Consider the following 26,008-nt stretch of genomic DNA (forward strand, 5'->3'; position numbering starts at 1 on the left):
AGGAGAGGCACTTCCCTCCACCAATATATTAGAATATATTGATAGATAGATTGGCTAAAATCCAATCTCTGCTAAAAGAGCACATGTCGTCAGGTCAAGTAGCGCAGGCGTGAAATTATAACAGGAATACCTCCCTGCAGGAGTTCCAGCTGGGAGACCGAGTGATGATGCTCGTGCCCACTTCCCACTCTAAATTATTGACCCATTGGCAAGGCCCTTACAAGGTTAAAGAGAGAAAAGGGCTTGTCGATTATTTGGTGAAACAGCCAAACCGTCGGCTGAGTGAGCGGGTGTATCACGTCAACTTACTAAAGCCTTGGAAGGACAGGGAAAACCGCCCTCTCACTGGCCCAACCCACTCCCTTTTCTCAAAAAGATCGGTCCTTAACCTTGGCCACAATTTGAGTCCCCACCAGTGACAGGAGCTGGAAGCTGCGATCCCGTCTGTCCTGAAAGTGGTCAGCGAGTCACCCGGCCGCACCTCGCTGATTCAGCATGACCTTGTGACAGACCCTGGGGTGGTAGTTAGGGAACGCCCCTATAGCCTTCCGGAGGCAAAACGTGCGGAGGTGGAATTAGAAATCCAGCGGATGTTGGATATGGACATCATCGAGGAAAGTCACAGCTCATGGTCCAATCCAATTGTACTCGTTTCTAAGCCAGATGGGTTGTGGAGGTTTTGTAATGACTTCCGACACCTCAACCAAATCTCTAAATTTGATGCATACCCCATGCCCTGAGTCCACGAGCTCCTTGAGTGGTTGGGGAGTGCATGCTATTTGACTACTCTTGACATGACTAAGGGGTACTGACAAATTCCCTTAACAGCATCCGCAAAAGAAAAGACGGTGTTTAGTACCCCTAGCGGACACTGGCAATACAAAGTCCTCCCATTTGGACTGCACGGGGCGCCAGCGACCTTCCGGTGTCTGGTAGACAGAGTGCTAAAGCCACACCAGTCCTACTGTGCTGCCTACCTAGATGACGTAGTCATTTTTTTCCGGCACCTGGGAGGATCACGTACTTCAGGTCTTCGCCGTCCTCCTGACACTAGCGAAAAGCAGGCTATGTATCAACCTCAAGAAATGTTTTTTTGGGTTGAATGAAACCAAATATTTAGGCTACCTAGTGGGGGAAGGTGAAGCCACAGTGTTCAAAAATCAAAGCCATCCTTGATTGGCCCCGTTCGATAACCAAGAGGCAAGTGCAAGCTTTCTTAGGCTTAGTGAGTTACTACCGCTGGTTTGTACCTCGGTTTTCTGAGAGAGCTGCTCCCTTGACGAATCTTACACAGAAACGGGCTCCTTTCCATGTGGTGTGGGATGAACTGACAGAATGGGCATTCAGTGACTTAAAAATGGCCCTTACGTCGGCACCTGTTTTGAGGACTCCTGACTTTTCTCTCCCTTTAATCCTCCAGACTGATGCTTCAGACACAGGTCTAGGTGCTGTGCTGAACCAAAGCATCGATGGTGTCGAACACCCCGTGATGTACCTAAGCTGGAAACTTTTGGACCGGGAGACAAGGTATGCAGTGGTAGAACGGGAGGCTTTGGCGATAAAGTGGGCGGTGACTCAACTGCAGTACTGCCTGTTGGGTCAGGAGTTTACCCTGGTGACAGACCATGCCGTCCTCCAGTGGATGGCCATCCATAAGGAATCAAACTCCCGGGTCACCAGGTGGTTTTTCAACTTGCAGCCATATAAGTTCACCGTCACTTATCGTCGGGGTATGATCCAGGCTAACGCTGACGCGCTCTCTCTAGTTTTTCTTTACACAGAGAAACATAGACACATAGAATAAGCTATCAAGTAGTGTGGTAGACAGTAGGACTTTAGGGACTTTCTAAACTAGACTTGATGTTATTTTAGAAGAAATAAGTGGTGTCACGCATGAGAGCATAGGGAGCAGCTGAAAGACCCGACGAGTGGAGTGAAATTGCATGTCAGGGGACAACAGCAGAGTACTAACCTTTCTCTCTTTGTTCCTTCAGTAAAGACGGAAATCCATCACCATGAGTACATGCCGAAAAAAGTAAACAAAGACACCGGCCACTTCCAGGTTCCTTCCTTCTCTCTGGTCCCCATCTGATGATGTCACCACTACCCATCCACCACAGCGGTTCCTTCTATCTATCTAAACTCTCATATAAAATTATACATCGTGTCTTTGACGAATACTAAAAACACACTAACATGCATGACACACAACTAAAGCCGTCACCATCAATGCTATCCCTATACAAATTCTTAAGTATTTCTTCAGAGTTATACATTGGTCACAAACAAACCTCCAACAGCTACAAGGGCAATCACAAACACTACTCACAAAACAAAAACAACACCACCCCAAAGCAGCCACAGAACAACTCAGTCTTTTGTGTGCTGACGGAGGAAGAGGATTCATAAACATAATTAATTTACAGAACAGGGTGGTCTCGTCCCTTACGGGAGATAGATGTCAGAAGAGGAACTCACTTAGCATCAGTGAGTATCCTGTATTACTCAACCCGAGGGGGTTCTATTACAGTATATGCAAGTATAAATAAACATGCGGCAGGAAAGGGGCTCTGAAAGAAACAGAAAAGAAAGCTAAAGCTTCATCCAAGCCTAGACAGGCATCAAGTCCAAGCTCAAGGTATGGCCTTTCAGAGATTGACCTGGAACAGACAGGCAAAAGCACAGATTTCCCGGGACCTGGTGCTGCTGCATCGTCTTCAGCTGAGAGCGAAACTGGGAGCGAATATGCTAGTGAGTCAGGTCAAGATAGCTCATTGATTCCAGAAGATTCATTGAAACTAAAAATGGCCTTGCCCTCCGCGTTGTCATCTACTCCTTGTGTGCCAGGAACATTGACTTTAACTGGGCTTGCCACTTCACCAACGCAGCACAGAGAAGACTGAAACGATCTGTCTGAACTGAAGGTAAAGATCGCCGTAATGGCCACCGTTCAAGACATAAAGGAGCTCAAGAATGATTTAAATAAATATTTAAAGAAAGAAATAAATGATACAAGGAAGGAAATAAAGGACATACACAAGACAAACAAGAAGCTGCTTCAGGATATTAAAGACCAGGAAAAACATTTAAATAATTGCTTTGAGGCAGCCTTTAAAGGTATGCTAGAGAGAATTGAGGAACAAATACACAAAAATGCGTCTAAGTTTGAGAAGAAACATAAAGTACTTGGCGCTCAGTTCAAACACGTTAAGCAAATGTTTACGACTCGAATTGAAATAGCTGAACAACTGCCATCTACTGCTGACGGAAAAGCAATACAGTAATCCCTCCTCCATCGCGGGGGTTGCGTTCCAGAGCCACCCGCGAAATAAGAAAATCCGCGAAGTAGAAACCATATGTTTATATGGTTATTTTTATATATTTTTAAGCCCTTATAAACTCTCCCACATTATTATAAACATTTCACGCACAATTATACAGCATAAACCCTTTGTATTATCTTAGATATTAGGTAAGGTAATCGTTGAAATTATGTATGTAAACACACAGTAAAACCTAAATATTATTTTAAAGATATCGAGCGTCTCCGATATCACATATGTTACAGCCATTACGACAGACAGGCCACCAGCAATAAATACGTACAATGCAAGAAAAATTGTATACAGTAAAATGTGTGTACAGTGACACTAAACTATGTACATGTAATAAGTACTGTACGTAAATAATTAATTATGGTTACTCACCAACAATGACACGACGACTTGTCCGATAACGATGAGTTTAATTTTACTGCACAACAAAGGATAGCGTTACAGCTCTTCTAAAGGAGCCTCTTCAGGCGACTGTTTAGCACTGCCGTTGTTCTTCTTTCATCACTCTTCAATCCAAATCCCTAAAGCAGATTCCATCCAGGCTACTGCCTTACAACGTCCACTTGCAACTCATTTTGCGCCCTGATTAAAGGACACTGCGGCCGTAGATCTTATATGCTTTTCCTCCTTTTTAAATAAAAAGAATCGTGGACTCATTTATGCTGTAATGGTGTCCTGCAGCGGTGTAGCTGTTTCCTTCCTTCAACATATCCAAAACTTTTACCTTTTCTGCAATCATTTGCATCTTCTGTTGGCGCTTGTGCACGTTAATGTTGAATAAGTGAGATTAGACTTCCTGATTAATGCAGCACTCTGTCGCTGAGCCAATCAGCAGCACACAGGAACTTAACCGCGTGCTCTGATTGGGTAGCTTCTCAGCCATCCGCCAATAGCATCCCTTGTTTCAATTCAAATGCGTCCCTTGTTTCAATTCAAATGGGCAAATCAACTGAGGAAGCACACGTACTGTAGACCGCAGACATCCGCAAAGCAGTGAAAAATCCGCGATATATATTCACATATGCTTACATTTAAAATCCGCGATGGAGTGAAGCCGCGAAAGACGAAGCGCGATATAGCGAGGGATCACTGTAGATGCAAACTCCGAATGCAAAGTACTCGGAGACAGACTTGCTGCACTGGAAGATGGATGTAGAAGGAATAATATTAGAACTGAAGGTCTCCCTGAGAATCATGAAAGTCCAAACCCAATGAAATTCGTGGCTGAACTATTTTCTAAGATAAAGGAGACTGTTTAACATCATACCCTTGGTTTATTGTATTAGGGCTTACTATGCTTATCCAGGGCTACTGTTTAAGATCATTCCCCAGGTTTACTATCCCAAGACTGTTTAAGATTATATTTTATGACTATACTAGGGGGCTTTTCCCCCTGCTTGCTTCGCTCGCCAACCCCTGCGTTTGTTTTTCCAGATACACACTTTTAAGATTTTTTTTTTTGAATTGTTGCTATTTCTTTAGTTTCACTTTTATTTCAGAACTTATGTAAAAACAATATTCCCAACATGCTGAATCTTTTAAATGAGGTCCGTGAGACATGTGTTTAATGACTTTGTACCATAATTCAGGATAGTTTTCTCTGTGTGGAATTTCAGCACAGACAAAACGATCGACATCATCAGCAGTTAATGTTTTTTGCAAAGTAACCAATAAATGCATATGAGGTAAACCCCGTTTTTGAAATTCTCTGACTTAAACTTCAAAGCTTTACAATATTTACATACTTCTGACATATCACTTATGTCCATATATTCGATCTCTATTCGCCTTTCGTTATTTCTCCGAGTAATAATTTCTCCTTTTTTGCGCTAATGCGATGTTTACTTTCTTTTTTTGACACTGTTGTTTTTTTCTGCTTTCATATTCTGTATCTTGCTCTGCATGTGTTTCACGCCTACATTTTTTTTGAGTCTTTTGAATTCCACTGTTTTTATTATCTCTAATGTGCTCTGCATGTGTTTGGCCCCCTTGTTTTTTAACCTCTTTATGATGTTTTACTTTGTTTTCTACTTTTTGTCTTTTATTTCTGACCTCGCTTTATCCTGCTTTTCTATTAATGACACCTGGTCCGTGGTGATTATTTTCCCTTTTTTCGAGTAATAATTTCCGTTTGTTTGCGCTACTGCGATCTTTAGTTTCTTTTTTTTTTTTTATACTTTCTAATTTTCCTGCTTTCATATTCTTTAACCTTCTCTACATTTGTATCGCACCGTTTTTTTTTAGCCTTTCGAATTCCACTGCTTTCATAATCTCTAACCTGCTCTGCATGTGTATAGCGCCAACGTTTTTGAACGTCTTTATGAAGTTCTACTTTGGCATTTACTCTTTGTCTTTTAATTCTGAGCCCCATTGGACGTGCTTTCTTTTCAATTCCACTTGTTCCGGGCTGATAATTACTTTCATTATTTTCTGATTATTCATTTTCTTTTTTGCATTTTTTTCTCTCCGTTTTTGAGTCTCTATTCTCCGCGCTGCTCTTTCTTCCTCGCTTAGTCATCGACGTTTTATCTATATCGTATTATACGCTTTATATGCGCTGAGAGCCCTGGATCTGTGTGTGCTCAAGCCTTTACATGACTGAGTGTTTTGCTGCCCGTGGTCTTATTTGATATTGGTTTTAAGTAGGGTGTGTCTTGCAAGAATCTCATGTTCTACATCCCCGTCCTGGGTCAATCTCTTGGAACAAAGTCTCATGTTTAAGGTCCCCGCGAGACGCTCCGTGTCCAATCTCTTTCGTCTCGCGGGTCTTTTAAGTGTCTTCACATGAAGATCACGTCTCGTCTCCCTAGTCTTTCTCTCCCAGGATTTTTTTTATAATAGAGAGATAGTATGTGGACAGCATTGTCAATAGATATCTCTATTTTAATCCTTATACGCTGCTGCTGGGGTCCTTGTTTTGTTGTGGACGTGCTCTGTCTCTTGGTATGTCAGAGGACTGGGACTTTGTGAAGTGTGGTCCAGCCTCACTTAGGGAGGCAAAATGGGGGACAGGGGACTAGGGGGGAGAGAAAGAGAGCAAGCTATCTTTGATCTGTCCTTTTAATCCTTATAATTTTAAGTGTCGACGTAACAATAGACTCCATGGCAATAACTCCTGGGAAAATTGGAAATTAAGGTTAATGCTGTCTTATTGTCAGTTAAGACTACAAAATAACAACAAAAGTTCAGAAGCAATATCTCCATGACTAAACAGTTAACTTTGTGAGCTGGAATGTTAAAGGTCTGAATCACGAATTAAAGAGAAAGTATTCTCTCACCTAACAGGTCTAAACACTAAAATAGTATTTTTACAGGTGACCCACATATTAAGCAAGGATAAGTTTTGGCTGCGCAGGGACAGAACTGGCCAAATAATCCATTTGAGCTTTACAAAGAAAACTAGAGGTGTGGGAATTCTTATACATAGAACAGTCTCATTTGTAGAATCAGATGTAGTATCTAATCCTGAAGTGAGATATGTGATTGTCATGGGTAATGAATTTAACTGTAAAGTGATTTTGATAAATATCTATGCACCCAATGAGGATGATAGGGACTTCATCCAAAATATATTTGTATCCTTTCCAAATGTGAACACTCATAAAGTTATAATGGCTGGGGACTTTGTGTTCTTTTAGAGACAAATACTTCCTCAGAGGTTTCTGTAGGAATACTCTGGGAAACCCTGAAGGCTTTCTTAAGAGGACAGGTTATCTCATATCTTTCCCACAGAAATAAATTGGAAACCAAGAAGGTATCAGAGCTAATCAGTGAAATTACTAGAATAGGTCAAGAACACCCCAGGTGCCCAAGTGAGGCTCTTCATTGGAAAAGACAGGCTCTGCATTCAGAACTCAACCTCTTAACAACTAAAGAAACTGAACAACTCATTTTTAAATCAAGACATCATTACTATGAACATGGAGGGAAAGCTAATAATGTTATGTTATCATGTCACTGAAATTATAATACTGGTTATCACTGATAACCACATTGCAAGGAAACATCTTTGAGACTGAAGCAATCAGTGACAACATTAAGCAAAACAAAACGAACTGAGATCAAGAACTGGTTGTTATTCTGGATAAGTTTGTCCGCTCTTTGAGTAGCCCTGAAATGAATAACAGCCCAGCATAATACTCATGAATAACTTGTTTCAACATAACAGAATTTAGCAGTGGTAGCTGATTAACCATGTAATTGCAGCTATATGAAAGCTGATGAATAAACAAATCATTCAGATGTTTACCAATCTAAATGAAACTTCTGACAGTGTGTTCTCATGATGATGTTGAAGACTGTGATCCTGTTCAAATACAGAAAGCATATCATTACTAAATAGAACTGATGTAGCTTTAACAGTTTTCCATACAGCTGTTATGTGAAATACAGCACTACAGCATAATGCATATACTTAAAAAGTGTTTTGTGTATTTATACATTTACCATTATACTGTAAATGTCAATCAAAAAGCACCTCTTAGTACTGCGCATTTATCTCCTTTAGGCACGATTGCTGAGAAGACATTATTTATGTCACACTAGATTGTCATATTTTAATTATCATGGCTGCTTATATTAACCAGGAAATGTTAATTCCTGCAGTTTTATAAGCCCAACAATTTCAGGCTGGTTGGCTAACTGCCGTACTCTGTCTAAATAAATATAATTAGTTTGCTTTCCATCTGGATGAACATACACTAAGCACTATTCATTTACCAAGGCAACCTTTTTTGTCAGTGTTCTCTTTCAAACGGCATCTGTTGTTTTCATTATCTCTAAATTAATTAAATTTGGAAACAGTAATGCAAGGAAAGCAAGTGATAATACAAACTGAAAGTATATTTCGCATAGGAGGATTATTTGTAAAACAATGATAAAGCTAAGGAGTGCAAAAGATGTTGGCTCACCAGACGAGATTGGTGTTTTGTGTCTTTTTTAAATCACGGAGGTTTATGTAAAAAGTCAAACCATAAAATCATTGTGCAATTAATTATTATTTCTTCTTTACAAAGATGTCACAGGTATTGCCCAACAACATGGTGACCTGTACAAACCATTTGTCTTATGGCCCCAGCTATTGTTAACTTGCTGGAGTGGAACACATGTAATATACTTTACATTTCACTGTATACTTTCTTAGGTTCAAAAAAGCAAAAAACAAACTTATTTTTCCTGCAGGGCCATATCTGCAACATCCATCCTATTTTTAATTTAGCTTTTCCAGTATAGGGATCTAAACAGGAGAACGATATCTCTGAAGCAATTTACAAGTGAGGAAGCAATCTAAGAAGAAACATGAAGGCACATTTACACCCACACCAACAGTCATTCAATATGCAAGCTTTCATGTAAACACTGACAACATTTTCAGGAAAGCTAATCATTAGGCTGAATTTACAACAATGTTTTAAGGATTACTTATTATGTCTTAATAACAGCATGTAGAAATTTGGTTTAGAATGAGGCTGGCAAATAACACAAACGCTTTACATTGGTCTGTGTAGTTCAGGTGCTCACTACAGCCTATTTTGTTAAAGCCATATTGCATATTAAGTTACTATACTTGGGCGGAACGGTGGCGCAGTGGGTAGCGCTGCTGCCTTGTAGTTGGGAGACCTGGGGATCTGGGTTTGCTTCCTGGGTCCTCCCTGCGTGGAGTTTGCATGTTCTCCCCGTGTCTGCGTGGGTTTCCTCCCACAGTCCAAAGACATGCAGGTTAGGTGGATTGGCGATTCTAAATTGGCCCTAGTGTGTGCTTTTGTGTTTGTGTGTGTCCTGCAGTGGGTTGGCACCCTGCCTGGGATTGGTTCCTGCCTTGTGTCCTGTGTTGGCTGGGATTGGCTCCAGCAGACCCATGTGACCCTGTGTTCAGATTCAGCAGGTTGGAAAATGGATGGAAGGATGGATGGGTTACTATACTTGCAACTGCCAGATAATTATTTAATGGACTTTAGGAAGCATTCAGAATACTTCATATACATTCAAAAATGTGATGTTTCACAAACTGCTAGGTAAATAATTAAGTTTGGTTTAAATACTATTGGCTATATGGGCAGTGACACACTTTCTGTTTACATTGAACACATACTTTAGTTTACATTTTGAATTTGCTTTTGTGTTCATAATGTCACGAGGATAGCAGCTGTGGCATGTACATTAAAATGTGCGTGTTGGTATGTTGATAACTGCTAAGGCCCCAAGCGATGCAGATACTTGGTAACAATATCTATATTGTATAGTGGGCACATATTAATGAGGCAGTCAGCTAACAGAATTCTGATGGTTCTTTAGGTCTCCTTTATAAAACCTTTGATTGCCTATGACACAGCAATGGTCAGCAATTCAAAAAACATATTAATAAATATATGTCCACTTGATTATTTTCCATATACTACAAATATTATTTATTCATCCCATACTTTGTCTCACATTCTAATTGATTACTAGGGGGCTCCGCCCCCTGCTCGCTTCGCTCGCCAACCCCTGGTGTTGGGAATGAGAAAGAGCGTGATGTATGAATGAGATATAGAATAGTGTGAAGGTGTAGATGATGCAGTAATGTAATGACTTGGGTAGTTATGTTTTCCACATTAATATTTTTTGGACATAATATAGTGCGTTGTGTTAAAAGGGGCATTTGGTCAAATGAGATTGTTGTTCCAAATCTGTCTGTAACTAAGTTGGCGCAGATAAAGGCTTGAGGAATTGTAATAATATCTGGGTGAAGTCTATCTGTATTGGTGAGTGTACCATCTCCCAGTTGTAATAACCAATTGTTATGATCTGGATGTGGACATCGCATGTTATGTACTAACTGTATCTTTTGAAAGCAATGCCAATTGTCTGTGTATTGTAAGGTGCACTGAACAATAGCTGAGCGCATGGAATGTGGAACAATAGCTAAGCACTGTCTAAAATCTCCTCGTAATAAAAGTACCTTTCCTCCAAATCGAATATTATTATTCATAAACGTTTGTAGAAGTTTATGAATGGTGTGGAGTAAGTGAGTGGATGCCATTGTACATTCATCAATAATTAACAGTTTTGCAAGACGGATGTCATGTGCAGTGCCACTGTTAATGTTCATAGTGGATATCGATTTGTAGGATGTAATGCAGTTCATAAAGATTTCACTTTCAGGTACATCGTTAGTTAGAAGCTTCTGTAGATATTCAGGATATGAATGTAAAGGAGGCAGTCTAATTTGACCGTTTTGATAACAACGTGTAAATTCATTACTTGTATTGCCAGTTGTTTCTTCAGGGAAGTTAAGTGAATGACAATGATTGCAAATGACATTCATTAATCTCAATGAATTTTCCTGAATAGTGGACTCATTATTGAACGCGTTGTCAGCTAACTCACGCAATCGTTTAGCAGGTGTCTGTCGTTGATCTTTCCTCGCTGCCGTTTCTGTATGTCTGAGACAGGAGGTGTTTCGTTTTGAAGCCGTGCCTGTTTCGATGCAGAACTGTGAGACGCGCGCTGCATGCGTCCACGTTCAGTGTGTCTGTCCATTTGGGTTCGTTTCTGTAACTGTGTTAGTTGAGCTTTGCGTTTTTGGAGCCGAGACATTTTTTTTCCAGAGTTTCAGAAGCGCATTGGAGCCGACGTGTATTGTTTTTTTTCATGCGGGTTCGTGTGTTTGGTCCCGTTACTCGAGCCGTATCTGTTTGTACACGTGATCGTGAATTCATGAATTGTTTGTTCTTCAGCGTTAGAAATATGGATAAGTAATAAGGAGGATCGCACTCACTATTAATATGGAGCCTTTTCTGCGGTTGAACGGTTAATAGTGCCTTATTGTAATGAGATCCACCTATGCTGCATATTGTGAACGTGTTGAGATGACGTATGTTTAATACGGACGGTTCATTTAGAAATGGGTCTTTGTGTGTAGATTTGTGCATATTTGCGTTGTTGATTTGTTTCAGGGTGCACTGTTCCAATGCGATGCAATATTTGTCCACATATGCGAAAGCAGTATGGGCCATTGCCTTTTGGTGGCCTGATATTTACTCCGGTAGATGCAAAAGCAAATGAACTATTGTAGGATCTAATGCAGTTCATAAAGTTTTTACTTTCAGGTACATCGTTAGTTAGAAGCTTCTGTAGATATTCAGGATATGAATGTAAAGGAGGCAGTCTAATCTGACCCTTTTGACAACAACGTGTAAATTCATTACTTGTATTGCCAGTTGTTTCTTCAGGGAAGTTAAGTGAATGACAATGATTGCAAATGACATTCATTAATCCCAATGAATTTTCCTCAATAGTGGACTCATTATAGAACGCGTTGTCAGCTAAGTGGCGCAATCGTTTAGCAGGTGTCTGCGGACGGTTCCTTTAGAAATGGGGCTTTGGGTGTCACTTCTTATTGATGTTAGTGTGTTTGTGGGTCTGAATCGTCGTTGTTGTGAACGTTTCGTGTGCCATGTCCGTAGTCTGTCCCGTTTCGTCTCTAATGGGCTTGGTGTGGCGGTCACGGCTTCTTTTTTTTGGTGTGGTAGGAGCTTGTTGAATCCTCCTCTTTGTGTGCATTCCGTTTCGTGTGCAATGGGATTCGTGAGGCGCTGTGTGCTTTGCCGGCGTCTGGGGGGGGGGGGGGGGCATGTTGCTTGGAGGGGGTGGTGGGATTGGTGGGTAGCGAGCGTCTTCTTTGTTTTTGTGTGCCAGGGGCTTGTTGAATCGTCCTCTTTGTGTGTGTCCCGTCCGTTGCTTGTGGGGGGGGGGGGGTGCTTGGTGGTGGATGTGGGATTCATGGGGCGCGAGCGGCTTCTTTTTTTTTTGTGTGCTAGTTTTGTGTGCAATGGCTTTCGTTTGACTCCTTTTTTGTGTGCTGACTCCTTTTTTCTGTGGTTGCGGCGCCTCATTTCTTTGACTCCTTTTTTCTGTGCTCACTCCTTTTTTCTGTGGTCGCGGCTTTCCTGTGGTCGCGGCCCCTCATTTCTTGGGGCGCCTGCGCAGTACGTCTTTTTGCGGCTACGGCCCATGGCCGGATGTCCCTGCGTCCATCCGGTTTAGCATTCTCGGTTAGTAATATGGATTCTTGACCACATACAACATCACAGCCTTTAAAATGGCAGCACAAACAACTTAAGCATTATGAGCGCCTAACATCTCCTGTTAGCTGTCAATGTGTCTTGGGCTTCAGAAGAGGTGGACAAGGAACTGCTTCAGTGTAATAATTAAAATGAATGTTTTTTTAATTTCCTGGTGTGGGCTGACCTTTCTGCATACTGTATGTTCTCTCAGTCTGTGGTTGCAAGAATGCGTTTTCATTGCATAGCATGTTGGGCCAGTACCATGTAATCAGATGTCTACAAAATGTACAACTTAATAAGAGTGGTTTGCTCAGTTCTGCAGATTAAAGTGGTCTATTTGGGTGCAGTAACAGAGTGAAGGATGATAGGTAAGATACTGTATACGGTATCATGAACAATGTCTCCCATTCTCTGCATGGCACCCTGATAAACCTGCAAAGCAGGCAGGTAAAGCAAGTAGTGCTACACAAGATTGTCACAATGGTAAGATCTGTTGAGTTATAAGGGGCTAAGTTTTCAAGTTAAATTCACAATGTCTTCTTTAGTCTTACTTGCTTATACTTACAGTTACTTTCAGCTATATCTAAAATGTTTTATTTATAACTTTAAAATTACTGAACCAATTTCCAAGTGTCAACTGACTCATGATTTCATTAGTTAGGGAAAACTAAAAGCTAAAGTTAATTATCAGGGATATAAGTAAATGCTACCCAAGAAAAATGTCTCATTTCCCTGTAGAGTAAGCACATTAACATTTTGAAATGAACCTAACGCTCCATGGCACATCTGCAACTTAGAAATCCTGATCAATCCTTTGTTTTTCTACTTCCTCTTTATACAGACTAAAGATCAACTTGCCAGCAGTAAATACTGTCTGGTGCTTGTGAGATATGGTTTAACTATGAGCTTTTTTTTGGTAACAGAAAGTTTCTTGCAGGCCTGCCTACGCTGATTTAATTTAATTGCATTAGTTAAATATTGCCAAACTGCATTTAAAAAGGTCAAAACACAACTGTCATCCTCAGTACAAACAAAGACAGTCATATTAATTTATGCCAGTTATATTTCATAAAATGTTACACAGCAGTAAACAAACCATAACTACAAAAGAAGTTCGAAGTATGGTGATAGGAGAGTGCAAAAGATTGAACAATAAATAAAATACAATACCTTAACTACAGTATATGTGTTGTTATAACTAATTAAAATAACTATAAAGAGGGATGATTACAGGGAGACCTCGCATACAGTACACATGAAAGAAGCCTCTCTTGGCTACCTATATACGTCTTGAACTCCTCTTATACAGTACATACCTTGTTGTCACCAGCATACAGTTCTCTATAATGACTTGGGGCCCCTGCACACATGAACCTTCCATTGTCCTATATGGACTGGGTCTCCAAAGCAGCTCCCCACCTTTCTGCTTTATCAGACATACATCAAAATCTCTTTCATTGAATTGGAAGATCATGTGTCCCCTAGTGGCCAGGAGGGGTTGCCACTTGTGCCATTTCCTCCAGTACCTCACTCATAATTTTAGTTAGACAACATCCCTGCCCATGGCTGAGTCATGTGCCCCCTTGAGTTCTGGTGGAGAACTGCATGCATCTAGGGTACCTCTCACACACTTGTGCTGGTGCCCCACCTCCTGCCATTCTGGGACACACAGCACAAATACAGGGCACAACAGCCAATGTACGTCTGCGTTGATATACGCAGGACTTTTCCTTCTTCTCTCTCTCTCTCTCTGTACTGATGCTGTTGTTAACCACGTACCTCCCGCAATATCCTTTCTTGACTGATATAATGAAGAGACTGTATAGTAAAAACTGCACTTACAAAGCTTAACACAGACATCTGCTATTATTTTCACTATCCAAAGAAAAATGAGCCTTCATCAGTTCCATGCAGACTACAAATATGTTATTTCACTTTCAATATGACACTGAGAAGATGTCCGAGCAGGTGTGTTTTGTGCAGTGTTTCTCATGGTTCAAACATAAATTTAAGCAATCCTGAATTACTGCTGGAAGACACACATATTTCTGTAAATCATGCAAAAAGGAAATACATTTTTATTGTTGAAATAAACCATTTAATACAAAATATATGGCCAAAACATGCTACACCTACAACATCTCCTGTGATATACAATTTCAGTTGAGAAATAATATTCTACTAAAGTTATATGCCAGCAATTAAGCATATTCAAAAGTAATGTTTTTACTAGAAGCCATTTTCCTTTTCCTCATTTGACTCATCCATCCACTCATACATACAGTCAGTTAGTCATTGTCCAACCCGCCATATCCTAACACAGGGTCACGGCGGTCTGCTGGAGCCAGTCCCAGCCAGCACAGGGAACACGGCAGGAACAAACCCCGGGCAGGGTGCCAGCCCACCGCAGGGCACACACACACACACACACACCAAGCACACACTTGAGGCAATTTAGCATCGCCAATACACCTAACCAGCATGTCTTTGGACTGTGGGAAGAAACTGGAGTACCCGGAGGAAACCCACACAGACACGGGGAGAACATGCAAACTCCACGCAGGGAGGACCTGGGAAGCAAACGCGGGGCTCCTTACTGTGAGGCAGCAGCGCTACGACTGCACCACCCATACATAAATCTATTCATTAATTTTATTAATTCAACTTTTTCCTTTAAAAGCTCATGGAGAGATATCTTAGCACTATTAACATGCCAGGAACTTGGCCTGGACAGGACATGAGTTCATCACAGAGAAAATGTGTGCATTTACTTTTACTCACAATGGGGCCAATACCGAGATAACCAAAACACAAACATGTTTGGGACGCCAGAGTGAACTGCAGAAATCCTACACAGACAAAAGAAAAACATGTAAACTCTATACAAACAACATTTTTATAGTTTCCCTCAGCTCAGAGATGGTACTACTGACTACAGTGCCACACAGATCTCAATTAAAAGGTAGAATAAATGATAAATAATCATTATGTTGCCAAATAACAGAAACTGACCTAGCACAATATCTGTCAACCATTATAGATTGCCAGAACACATTATGAAAACAATGCATGCATATTTTACCCAGGAAGGCTCCGAGTCACTCCTTCCTTCAAAAACTAGCCGCACTCATCTCTCCTCTCTTTGGGATGAGAAGCCACTTTCTCCTTCTCTTCTCTTTCAGAAGCTAAAAGCTGATAATCCTGTCCTCTTTGGGGGAACTGAAAGATGACAACCTGTTCTGTTTGTGAGCCAAAAGACGAACCACCAACACTTTCTTTGGCATGGAAGCTACTTTCCCTGAGCCCTGGAGCCCTGGAATTGTACACACTGAACTAGCTTTAAGATCCATTCTACTAATCCAAGCTGACTTTTTCTTTCTGGATTGTAATGCTTTATCTTTTGCTTCAAAGTCAAGAGGTCATTTCTCACTGAATAAACTGTATCCTAAGTGTGAAAATATTTGGATTATAAACACATACTGTTGATATTTCCAATTTAAATTTGTCATGGTGCTCAAAAATGCCACTGCTTTTAACTTGGGTTATTTAAAAGCACTGAAGAGTGGGTGACAGTCCTTTTTAAGAAAGACAGAACATGAAGTAATGTAATTTCAAGGCAATTTAACATGCAATGTTAGGCCAATATGTTTCAGGTTTAATAAATTATTTGGTTTAAATAAGATCACCAAAAAAGGCCATTTTGAACTCACCCATCATCTGACTGGAACAGCATTCTCTTCTGAGTAGATGTCACAGACGTTGCATACAAAGGTGTTTTACTACATTGGGTGCCTGTATTAACTGTTTTCTTTTCTTTGTTGTTTGTAGTTGAAGAAACTGTGACATAATTCTGATTTTGCCTTCCACCTTCTGCCTTGCCTAAGGTAAACACAAAGCCATCAAGTTATATATTATTTAATGAGTAGACTTAAGACATTCTGTCATCAATATCACAAACACATTTACAACTTTAACAATATATGTAAACCAAAATTAATCAACACACATTTTTGCAAAATAAAAAAACAAAAATACAACAATTGTACATTGTAATAAATACACTATACTATTGAAAATGTACTCCATATATTTCAAGTCCTTCCTCTAATTTGTATTTAGGTGTGTTACCGACCTCAGGCCTAGGGGAACCTTGGTCAGGTACAAGCCACTGTTACTACAGGGTGTATATGGTGAAAAAGCATAAAAGAAACAGACCATACTTCTGTTCTTTTTTATTCTCCTTTACCCAGAAATATATAAATGCTTCAATTTCTGCATAGATCAACATGGTAATCAGTGAAAACAATGGTGCAAGTCAATTTCCTCTGTATAACAAATAGTGTAAACACATTTAATTTGAGTGCTTGATTGGAAACCAATGTCCCCAGAACTCGTTAATTTTCCAAGGAAGCAGACAGTTCTGTATCCCCACATTGTGTGTAGATGAGATACTAAATCAAAGCAGTCTGACTATTTAGCAAGGCAGGTACATATTTATGTCCTGTAGATGGTCATCAACAATAACCTGTAGCAGAATTTTCCAGAAATTCTGCATTTTCTTTAAATCACTGGCTTATAGCCCATTACACTAAGCAACACACAGAAATGTAATTTTCTTTAGAATACTGAATTCTAGCCCATTACACTCTCCCCTACTCCCTCATTTGGGATGTAATTTTCTCCTAACTGCAGCTGTTGCTATATAAACACCAATTATTTGGTGATCAAAAGATGGCAGCATAGGACATTATCATGATATTTCTACCTTTAGAAATATTTTTTTTCTTGTTTTGATATGTGTTGCTTATGTTTTTCTTACTGTTAATTATTTTTAACATTAAAATGGTGATATCAGAAAGCTGTCAATTTGTGTGGAATTTCTTCCTTAGGCAGGTAATTTAGATCATGGGTGCCGCATAACTGGGTACGGAACATAAATTTAAAATAAAATGAATTTAAATTAAAGATTAAATACAATTTCTGTGACATGTTATAAAATTGACAAATTATTAATCCCAAGTGAAACATAGCAGGAATAAAATAATCTTCACAGCTCAAACACAGATACTCTTGTTTGACGTGATAAAAATACTGTGTCTGGGCAACAGCTGACCACATCCCAAGAAGGAAACATAGTAAAGTTTGTAATGAAAATTAAAGTTGATAAAGGAGCACCTGAATTTTTGCTTTTCAATATATTCATTTATTCATCTGTGCTTTTTCGCAATTTGGTTATTACAGTAGCATGGGCCACAAGGCAGGAATCTACCCTGGCTGGAATGCCATTCAAAAGCAGGGCATGCTCATCCGCACTCCCACATTCACAGCATGGCAATGTTGAGTTGCCGACCAAACTTTCATGTCTTTGAAAGGTGGGAGGAGCCTGAAGAACATCCACTTAGACAATTGGAAGAGATGTGTAAACTCTAAAGAGACATTACCTTTGCTTGTGTTTGAGCAGTGCTAATCACTGCATCATACTCCACCCCAGGTATAGTCAATTCACTGTTATACCCAGTATACATTCCATTGACAAGTTCAGAGAAATGCAAAAGCTTAAAATTCAGTCAACAAAAAACATAAAATATTATACAATAAAATATAAAAACATAATTAACCTGTAAATAAAAATATTCATATACTTGTGGTGTTGCAGGTCCACAGCTCATGTTAAAAAGGCCACTTTTTAAATAAATAATTGCCGCCTTGGCGGCTTAGAGAGGGGGCATGGTAGTGTGGTGGATCGGTTCCCAGGGAATTTGTGATGCGGGCGATCCTCGCTTAAGTGCACAGGTGAGGAGTCGTCCGCATCCATAATTGTTCCCAGGAGCTGCTGATTGCCACACCTGATCCACGTCCCCGTGATAAATAGAAGTGCGAGGCGGCTAGAGGGAGAACGTGAATGAGAAAAAGAAAAGACAAACGGAGGTTGCAGGAGAAATAGGCAGGAAGCAGGGAGAGGATAGCTGGTGGGAGCGAGCGAGCGCAGGCTCACAGGCAACTGGGCAGCGAGCCTTAGCGGGGTGTTTGGCCGACACCTAGGGCAGTCGATTGTGGTCGCTCCCGCTGAGCATTTTGTGAGGAGCGGGAGTGACCGGAAGAAGGATGGCTCGCCACGGAAGACAGCGGGAGTCGGGAGGCTTGGGAGGTGGATTCCCCAGCGTGAGCGTCCTGGCTGTTGGGGGAAGCCAAGTCTCGGTCTGGAGAGAGCAGAATCAAAGCCAGGGATCAGGAAGCCTCCACACCAGAAGGCAGAATGAAGGTCAGCTGCAGCTGCAGCCTAAATGGGAGAAGCTACGGAGTCACCAGTAAAAGAATGCACCAGGCTTTGTGGTAAAAAGGACAGCTTCCAGCCAGGGTTTTAACTTCGTTGTTTCTAAAGGATTTATTTATTGTTTTTTTAACCTCCACAATTCACAGCTTTTTATTAGATTATTTATTTAAAGATTTTTGAGACGCTGCACTTATTTATTTGAAAACTGTTTTGCTTGCTGTTTTAATAAAAGCACCATCACCTTGCTTTGTTGTGCCTTACTGCCTAGCTCATTGGTAACATTACCGACGGTGTCGGGTTCAGTGCTAACAGAAGCTGAATGGGAGCATGGAGTAGAACCCGCATCGTCACAATACTGTAAATATTAATCTATTCATACTTTTTCACTAGCAGCTTATTCCACAGAGTCACAGAACACCTGAGCTAATTCCTGTTGGTTTTAAAAAAAAAACACTGCCTGTGGTGCTGGTTAGTTAATTCAAGGACTCCACTTCACTGCCACATTCCAATGAAATATTAACAAAACTACTTTGCCTTCACCAATTAGATGATAAATCTCACATTCATCACTACTTTGCTTGAGAAGTCTGTGAGGATTTTAAACTCCTCATCTTGGGCTTGTGTTCCTCTCTAAACTACAGGAAGCAAGAAAACTCTTTTTGCAGGTAGCACCACAACCTCCAATCTGGAAATGCTAATTCTTATCCTGACCACGTCAGGCATGAACCGCTCTAGTGCATGCTGGACATTGGAGTCTGAAGAAGCCAATAGGTCATAATAATTAGACATGGTGCCACTGGATAATAAAATATAGCACAGCTTACATCAAAAAATACAGCTGTTTTTGTGTTAATGTTCATGAGTAACTTATTTCAAGAAGTAGTTGTAATACTGAAGCTAGTTCACTCTTTAGGCATTCTGTGTGTAGCCTAGCAACTAAGCGAAATTTTAAAATCCATTTGTCTCTCCATTTACGGAATTGCACTTTCCTTCTAGAGAGGCAAAGCCTCCTCTATCAGCAGTGGATAGATGACAAGGGCATGAACCAGATTACAAGCTCCAACCTGTTTAATCAGCCGAAAAGCAGCTTTTTCATACTGAAGTTTCACAGTGTTATGCTTCTTTTATTTTTTTATCTTTTTGCAATCAGATTTTTATTAAAGATATATTTAATTTATACATATTCGAAAATGAAAATAACCTTTTCTTAAATCTTAATAAAATCAAAGAGAGAAAAATGAAAACACCAAAAAGAAGAAGAAGCAACTGAGGGACACTGCCAGAACATTTGAATGAAAGTGTCAGGAGCGTTTAAAGAGCAGAGATGACAGTGGGTCCGGAGCCAAGCCCATTAAATGGTGCTTGCAGAAGGTTACATGCAATGATTGTAGAATTTTGAACTGAGTATGCTGGTGATTGAAGTTTTTAGATGAATTTTTCACATTCCTAAATATAGAATTCCAGCATACCATTTTATGGGAAGGAAGATCACAAGACCATTCAGTGGGGAATGATAGGGGTTTATTAGAAGCTTTGTGCAGCAAGGAACAGAGAGGGGCTACAGGTTTGGATTTAGGGGATTTGTTTTTTCTGTCCACCCTGGCCATCGGACCTTACTCCTTTCTATGTTAACTAATGTTGTCTTATTTTAATTTCTTATTTTGTCTTTTATTTTTCTTCTCTTCATTATGTAAAGCACTTTGAGCTACTTTTTGTATGAAAATGTGCTATATAAATAAATGTTGTTGTTGTTGTTGTTGAAAAGAAACTGCAAAAGTGTAAAGCAGATGACGGGAGGGGAGAAGTGCGAGAAATTCCACATGACTTATACTGGAGATACAAGAAAAAGGAAGAAGTGGGAATGGCAAACCTGCACTGCAAGAATTGGAACAACTCGAGTCCTGGATTATTAAAGATGTGTCCTAATATACAAATACCCCTTATTGACCACTTAGGAAAAGCAATTGCCTTGCCACCAATATTCACTGCTGGGTTGCTAAAGAGAGGGGTATCAAGATATCATTTCGGAAGCAGTCCCAGTAATATTTCAACTTGATGCCATGTCTGGAGGACATAACTTACCTACCATAACATGTCTGTTTTAGGAGACAACGGTTTTAATCTGCTAGTTATAGAAGGAAGTAAACAAAGAGGGTAAGAGAAGACACAGTTTTGTTCAATTTGTAGCCAGGAAGGGGGATTTGATGGAGAGTTGATCCTGTGCCTGATTGGGCAGGGGGTATATTCCCAATGATACAATTCAAGGTTATGAAGGAAGATGCTCCATTCATTATGTCATGGAGGAAGGTGGAATGTTTTACAGAGGGCCTTCTTAAGTTCCAAAAAAAAAAAAAAAAAAAGTAGTCATAGATTTTATTTCAGACCAAAGCTTGGGAGATGGGGATAGAGAGAGCATGGAACTTAATAAAATTAACATGGGCAATATATATTATTTGTCCTGACTAATGAAAGTTTTAATTGAAAAGATAGAGCAGGAGGACCATGAGGTGATGGAGTCTTTAATGTCCTTCAAAATATGCTTGTAGTTTGAGGATGCAAGGTCATACAGAGACGCAGCAATGTCCACACCCAGATATCTGCAAACCCTCGCCCAAGGAATATTGGGAGGAAGAGCAGACTGGCTACACAGTTGATTTAGGGGAAGGAGGGAGGACGTATTCCTGCTGATTTTGCAGCCAGACAGGGCTTCATAGGTATCTGTTGTGATGTGAGATTTTATGACAGAGTTGGGAGAGGATGTGCCTTAAACCAGTTTGGGGAGTGTTTCTTTGCTAAAGGCTTTCATCCCCAACAAGAAACCTAGGTTACCTTAACATATGGTTTCGGGGCAGGTGTTAAGATGTTCTATTTCCCCCGAGGTATGGCTGTTTGGAATTGGCTTGGATCAAAAGCTTTTAAGTGAAGCTTTTAAGTACCATGATGTCCTATTGGCTCTAGGGGTTGGACAGAACATCTATAAATGTATGTGTTTAACCTCACAATCTCGCTCTTACTAACCAACATCTGAAAGAAGCATCTCTCTTGCTAATAACCTGTGATGATGTAGAAGTATCTCTCTCTTACCAACCAACATATGATGAAGAAGTATCTCTCTCTTGCTAACCTGTGATGACGAAGACAATACAATGAAGAGCACAGTTTAGCAGTCATTTTGAACAGACATGTATCTGAAAGCTGAGCACTAATGATGCCTTAACTAGAGACATTTAAATAACTACAAGTCTGTGTGCTGCCTGAAACTACACATCACCATTTAATCAGGTTGTATGGTTGCCAATATTCAAATGTACTTTGCATATTGTTATTATTTATGAATATTATCAATAATACATTATTTTATGTGTAACTTAACTTCTGCTTGTCTTTTTACTACATCTAATTGCCTGAGGTTATAGATATAGAAGGGAAGGTGGGGATAAGTTATATACAATAATACCTTATAAACAGTGGTAAGTCTGTGAGTTTAGGCATCCTGACAAAGGCTACATATTAATAATACAATAGGGGAAAGTAGAGCAATATATTATTCTACCAAGACAAAACAGTATCACACAGGTTAAGCACATGGGGTAGGTCAGAAGGTGCATTTCCTAAATATAAAATCTCCCGCATATAAAGAAATCTTTTGAGGAGTACAGTGTATGTATATGGGGTGATATTTTCAGAGTTATGGACAGCTGCAGCAAGAGGTTCAATGTTATCGGCCTGTCAAGAGTGGAGTCCTCATCCTCAACAAGTCCCGAGAGGTGAGGGTCCTTAAGGAAGGAGCCAATAATTGATGAGGGAAGATTGGAATCTGATTTATATAGAGTAAATTATAATAAATTTGAAAGAAACATTAATTTCACAAGAGTTATTATTAAGGAGTCCTTCCCAGGTTTAGAGAGTCAGAATTGAAGAAAAGTGTCACAATTTTTCAGTCAGGTACAATGATGTACAAACTCTGTGTGTCACAAAAACAAAGAGTTCAATTCTGATCTAGTATTGGCAATGACAGCCTCATGCCTCTGATAAACAACATTAGGATGAGAACTCTTTAAATGAGAAAGGCAAGCTTCTATATTTAAAATCAGTTGACGGGACTTGCGCACCAAGCTGATATCAAAAGCAATTGTGGTATCGTGAAAGAAACCCTTGATGGCAAGCCATACAAATGTTAGGTCCTGGGTAGTTCCAGTACTAATGGATGTAAACTCTTTTAATTTGGGCTCTAAGTATTCAAAAAACTGAGAATTCTGCAAAAGGTTTGTATTAAACTTCCATCATGGTGCTTGTGGGTACAGTGAGGGCAGATGTAACTGTAAAGTGGTAGATCTATAATCTGACAGTGAAGAAAAGGGGAGGTGGGCATTGCTTATACATTGTGCCAGTGATTGGGAGATAAAAATATAATCCAGTCAGGACTGAGACTTGAATTGGGGGAAAACAATGAATAATCTTTAGCTGTTGGATTGATTAATCTAAATAAGTTAATTAAACTAGTATCAGCAGTGACTTTGCACAGTGCCCAGGTGGAAGGGCAGACACAATGCCCCTAAAAGTGGAGGAGATCTATCCAACATAAGGTCTAATATGGCATTAGCATCAGTATCAATAATCAAGTCGTAACCTTGAAACTGAAGAATCTGATTGGTCTAATCCTGATAGAATGAACCCTGAAATGGTGTGAGTTAAAAAGTTGCAATCAGTACCATTTTTTTTCCTCCAGTCTCAGACAGGAGGTAGCAGGATTTGCCTGCATCATCAACACCTGAACCTCTAACCCTAAACTGTAGGGACCAACTTACAAGGATGACAAGACCACATCTCTTGCTATGGGCTGAAAATGTCGTAACCACCTGGAGGTGGCACGCTTAATATCATGGGGTAAGAAGTGGGTTTCTTATAGAAATATAATGTCTAGTTTCTTCCTAAACAGGAAGTCAGCTATGCTTGACCATTTCTTCAGCGTGTTTGTGGACCAAGCGTTTCATGACATGATATTCAGATAAGCCATGTTCACAGAGAAAATACAAATGAGCACAAAGATTAAGCAAGTAACAGAGAGAACAAGGTGCAAACATCTCCTCCAGTCATTAACTGCAATCCATAGTGGCTGTCAAATCTCATTCCATTCTCTCACCTCTCAAGACTCCCACCTTCATCTGGAATCCCCCTTGAAAAAAAAGAAAAAAAAAACTCACTAAACACTAAATCAGGCTGTGATTAGGTAATAGCACGGGGGAATCTAGGAAGTGTAGTCCAGTGACCCTTTTCTGTGCACAAAAGTAAAAGGAACACAATGACAAGGCAAAGGTCTAATGTGGCGCCTTGCATCTGAAAGCTGATTTGTGCATGAAAATCGCACACGCCTCCATTCACACCACCCCAGAAAATGTGCATGTAAGGAAAACCAACACACCAGCTATATTAACAACAATATATAAAACTGGTAATTGAACATTCAAGCATTTCAATAAAGTCACTCACATCTGTGGTACTAATGACTTTAACAAAGTTGCACCAAAATTGGTCAAGAAAAATGGTTTCATTAAAAAAATTGATTCATTAAAAGGAGAAATAGACAGAGTGTTCAGACTAGGGATGCACCGATACCACTTTTTTGGAAAACGAGTACGAGTACGAGTACTTGCATTTCAGTACTCGCCGATACCGAGTACTTAATAAAAACATGATTTAAATTTACAGGTAACAGCTTTAGTCATATAATTTAACAAAAAAACAAGGGACTAGTTTGGAATTAAGAACATTTATTTAAAATGAAAAGCATGTTTTTGGCATTGTCACGAAGCACAACATGTACTGATGTTTTAGGTATACCCCATGTCTGGAGAATTTCCTCAAACACATGCGCTATAGCCTGGCTGGTGTGCGAGCCGCGGAATTGTTTCTCAAGTAATATGGCTCGTTGTGGCGTGAAACTCTCGTCTATCCACTGGGAGGTTAGGCTAATTAGCGACACGGGGCTAACACTGCTTGTCCAAATATCCGTGGTGAAACTAAACGCAGAGGAGGCTTGCAGTAGGCTGTGGATATGTCTTTTCACGGAGTCGTGTAGTTTAGGCAGCTCCGTGTCAGTCATGTAGCGGCGGCTTGGGACATCATATCTGGGCTCCAGAACATGGAGGAGACGCAGGAATCCCACATTTTCTACCTCCGAGAGTGGCTGGTCACTCAATGCAATGTACTCGATAATTGCCTGTGTTATTTTCACAGCACGTGGATTGTCTCTGGACATTTTCTCTCGTCTTGCAAGAGTTTGCTGCAGCGTGGGTTGTGTTGGTTTAGAAGCGTGGGTAAACTCTTTGTACTCGTTGTCGTGCTGGGATTTTAGGTGCTTGATTAAATTACTTGTTAAATGCGCTACCTTTTGAGCCTCCTCTGGACAATTTCGCTGAGCACAATTTGCAGTCCGCCTTTGTTTTGTCGTCTTCATTCACTTTGAAATAGTTCCACACGGCTGGTATGTCTCGCCTCGCCTTCTCCCCGCTCTGAGCTGCAGCCGGGGTCTGGGGGTGGGCACTCGGCGCCTGTGATTAACCCCTTACACGCCGCTCAAACATAGACATTTCTCAGACCGTGGTATCAGTCCCCGGTATCGGGGGACTTTTAACGAGTACGAGTACTTTAGAAAATGTTTCAGTATCGGTGCATCCCTAGTTCAGACATACTGTCTCTCTTATAGTGCAGGTGACAACCATTGAAAGAATGGCAAAAGAAGAAATGGCGAAAAGAATCTGTCATACAGGAAATACTCCCGAAGTCTGAAAGTCATCCAAGGCAGCCAAGCATGCTAAGGGGAATCGTAAATGACATGACCATACCCAAGAGATCGTTTCAAATGGGCTGGATAAATTTGAGAAATATGAATGCCTAGTTCTTTCACTTTCTGAATTGGGTACATTCATTGCTATTCATTAGCCACAGGGACGTTCTTAGGCATACGTGAACTACACATCTGCGTAGGGCCCCGACCCCGACCCCGACTTACAATTTTTTTTTTTTGGTTGGGCTGTGGGCCTGGGGCCCCTGTCATGCACCCGGCACTGCAGCCGTCTGTGCCAGTCCCAGGAAATTCAGTTCAGTGCATCTCTTAGTCTTATTAACAATGGTAATTTATTATCCAAATTGCAATCTTCACCTAAATCCCTAATAATATTGTCACGCTGTCATAATTTTGCGAAATGCACTATAGCAAACGTTAATTTTAGAGATTCGTTTCGGATTCATTCAGAGTGATCCCTATAAAATCATGAAATTTCCCTATATTACCGGCCTTTACCAGATCCAGAAGAAAATCAATATTTTACCACTATGCATACACACAAGTG

At 40.3% G+C, this 26,008-nt stretch overlaps 1 protein-coding gene across 1 annotated transcript in view; it reads right to left on the reverse strand.

Annotated features, from left to right (window-relative positions):
- Positions 1 to 26,008, reverse strand: part of LOC114664065 (brain and acute leukemia cytoplasmic protein-like) — a 126,879-nt gene that overhangs the window by 75,337 nt on the left and 25,534 nt on the right. The window contains exon 2 of the mRNA XM_028818043.2: positions 16,093 to 16,261. Coding sequence (XP_028673876.1) covers positions 16,093 to 16,261 — 169 coding nt within the window. The remainder of the gene's footprint in view (positions 1 to 16,092; positions 16,262 to 26,008) is intronic.

Source organism: Erpetoichthys calabaricus, chromosome 13 (assembly GCF_900747795.2).
Source record: "Erpetoichthys calabaricus chromosome 13, fErpCal1.3, whole genome shotgun sequence".
NCBI classification, from domain to species: domain Eukaryota; kingdom Metazoa; phylum Chordata; class Cladistia; order Polypteriformes; family Polypteridae; genus Erpetoichthys; species Erpetoichthys calabaricus.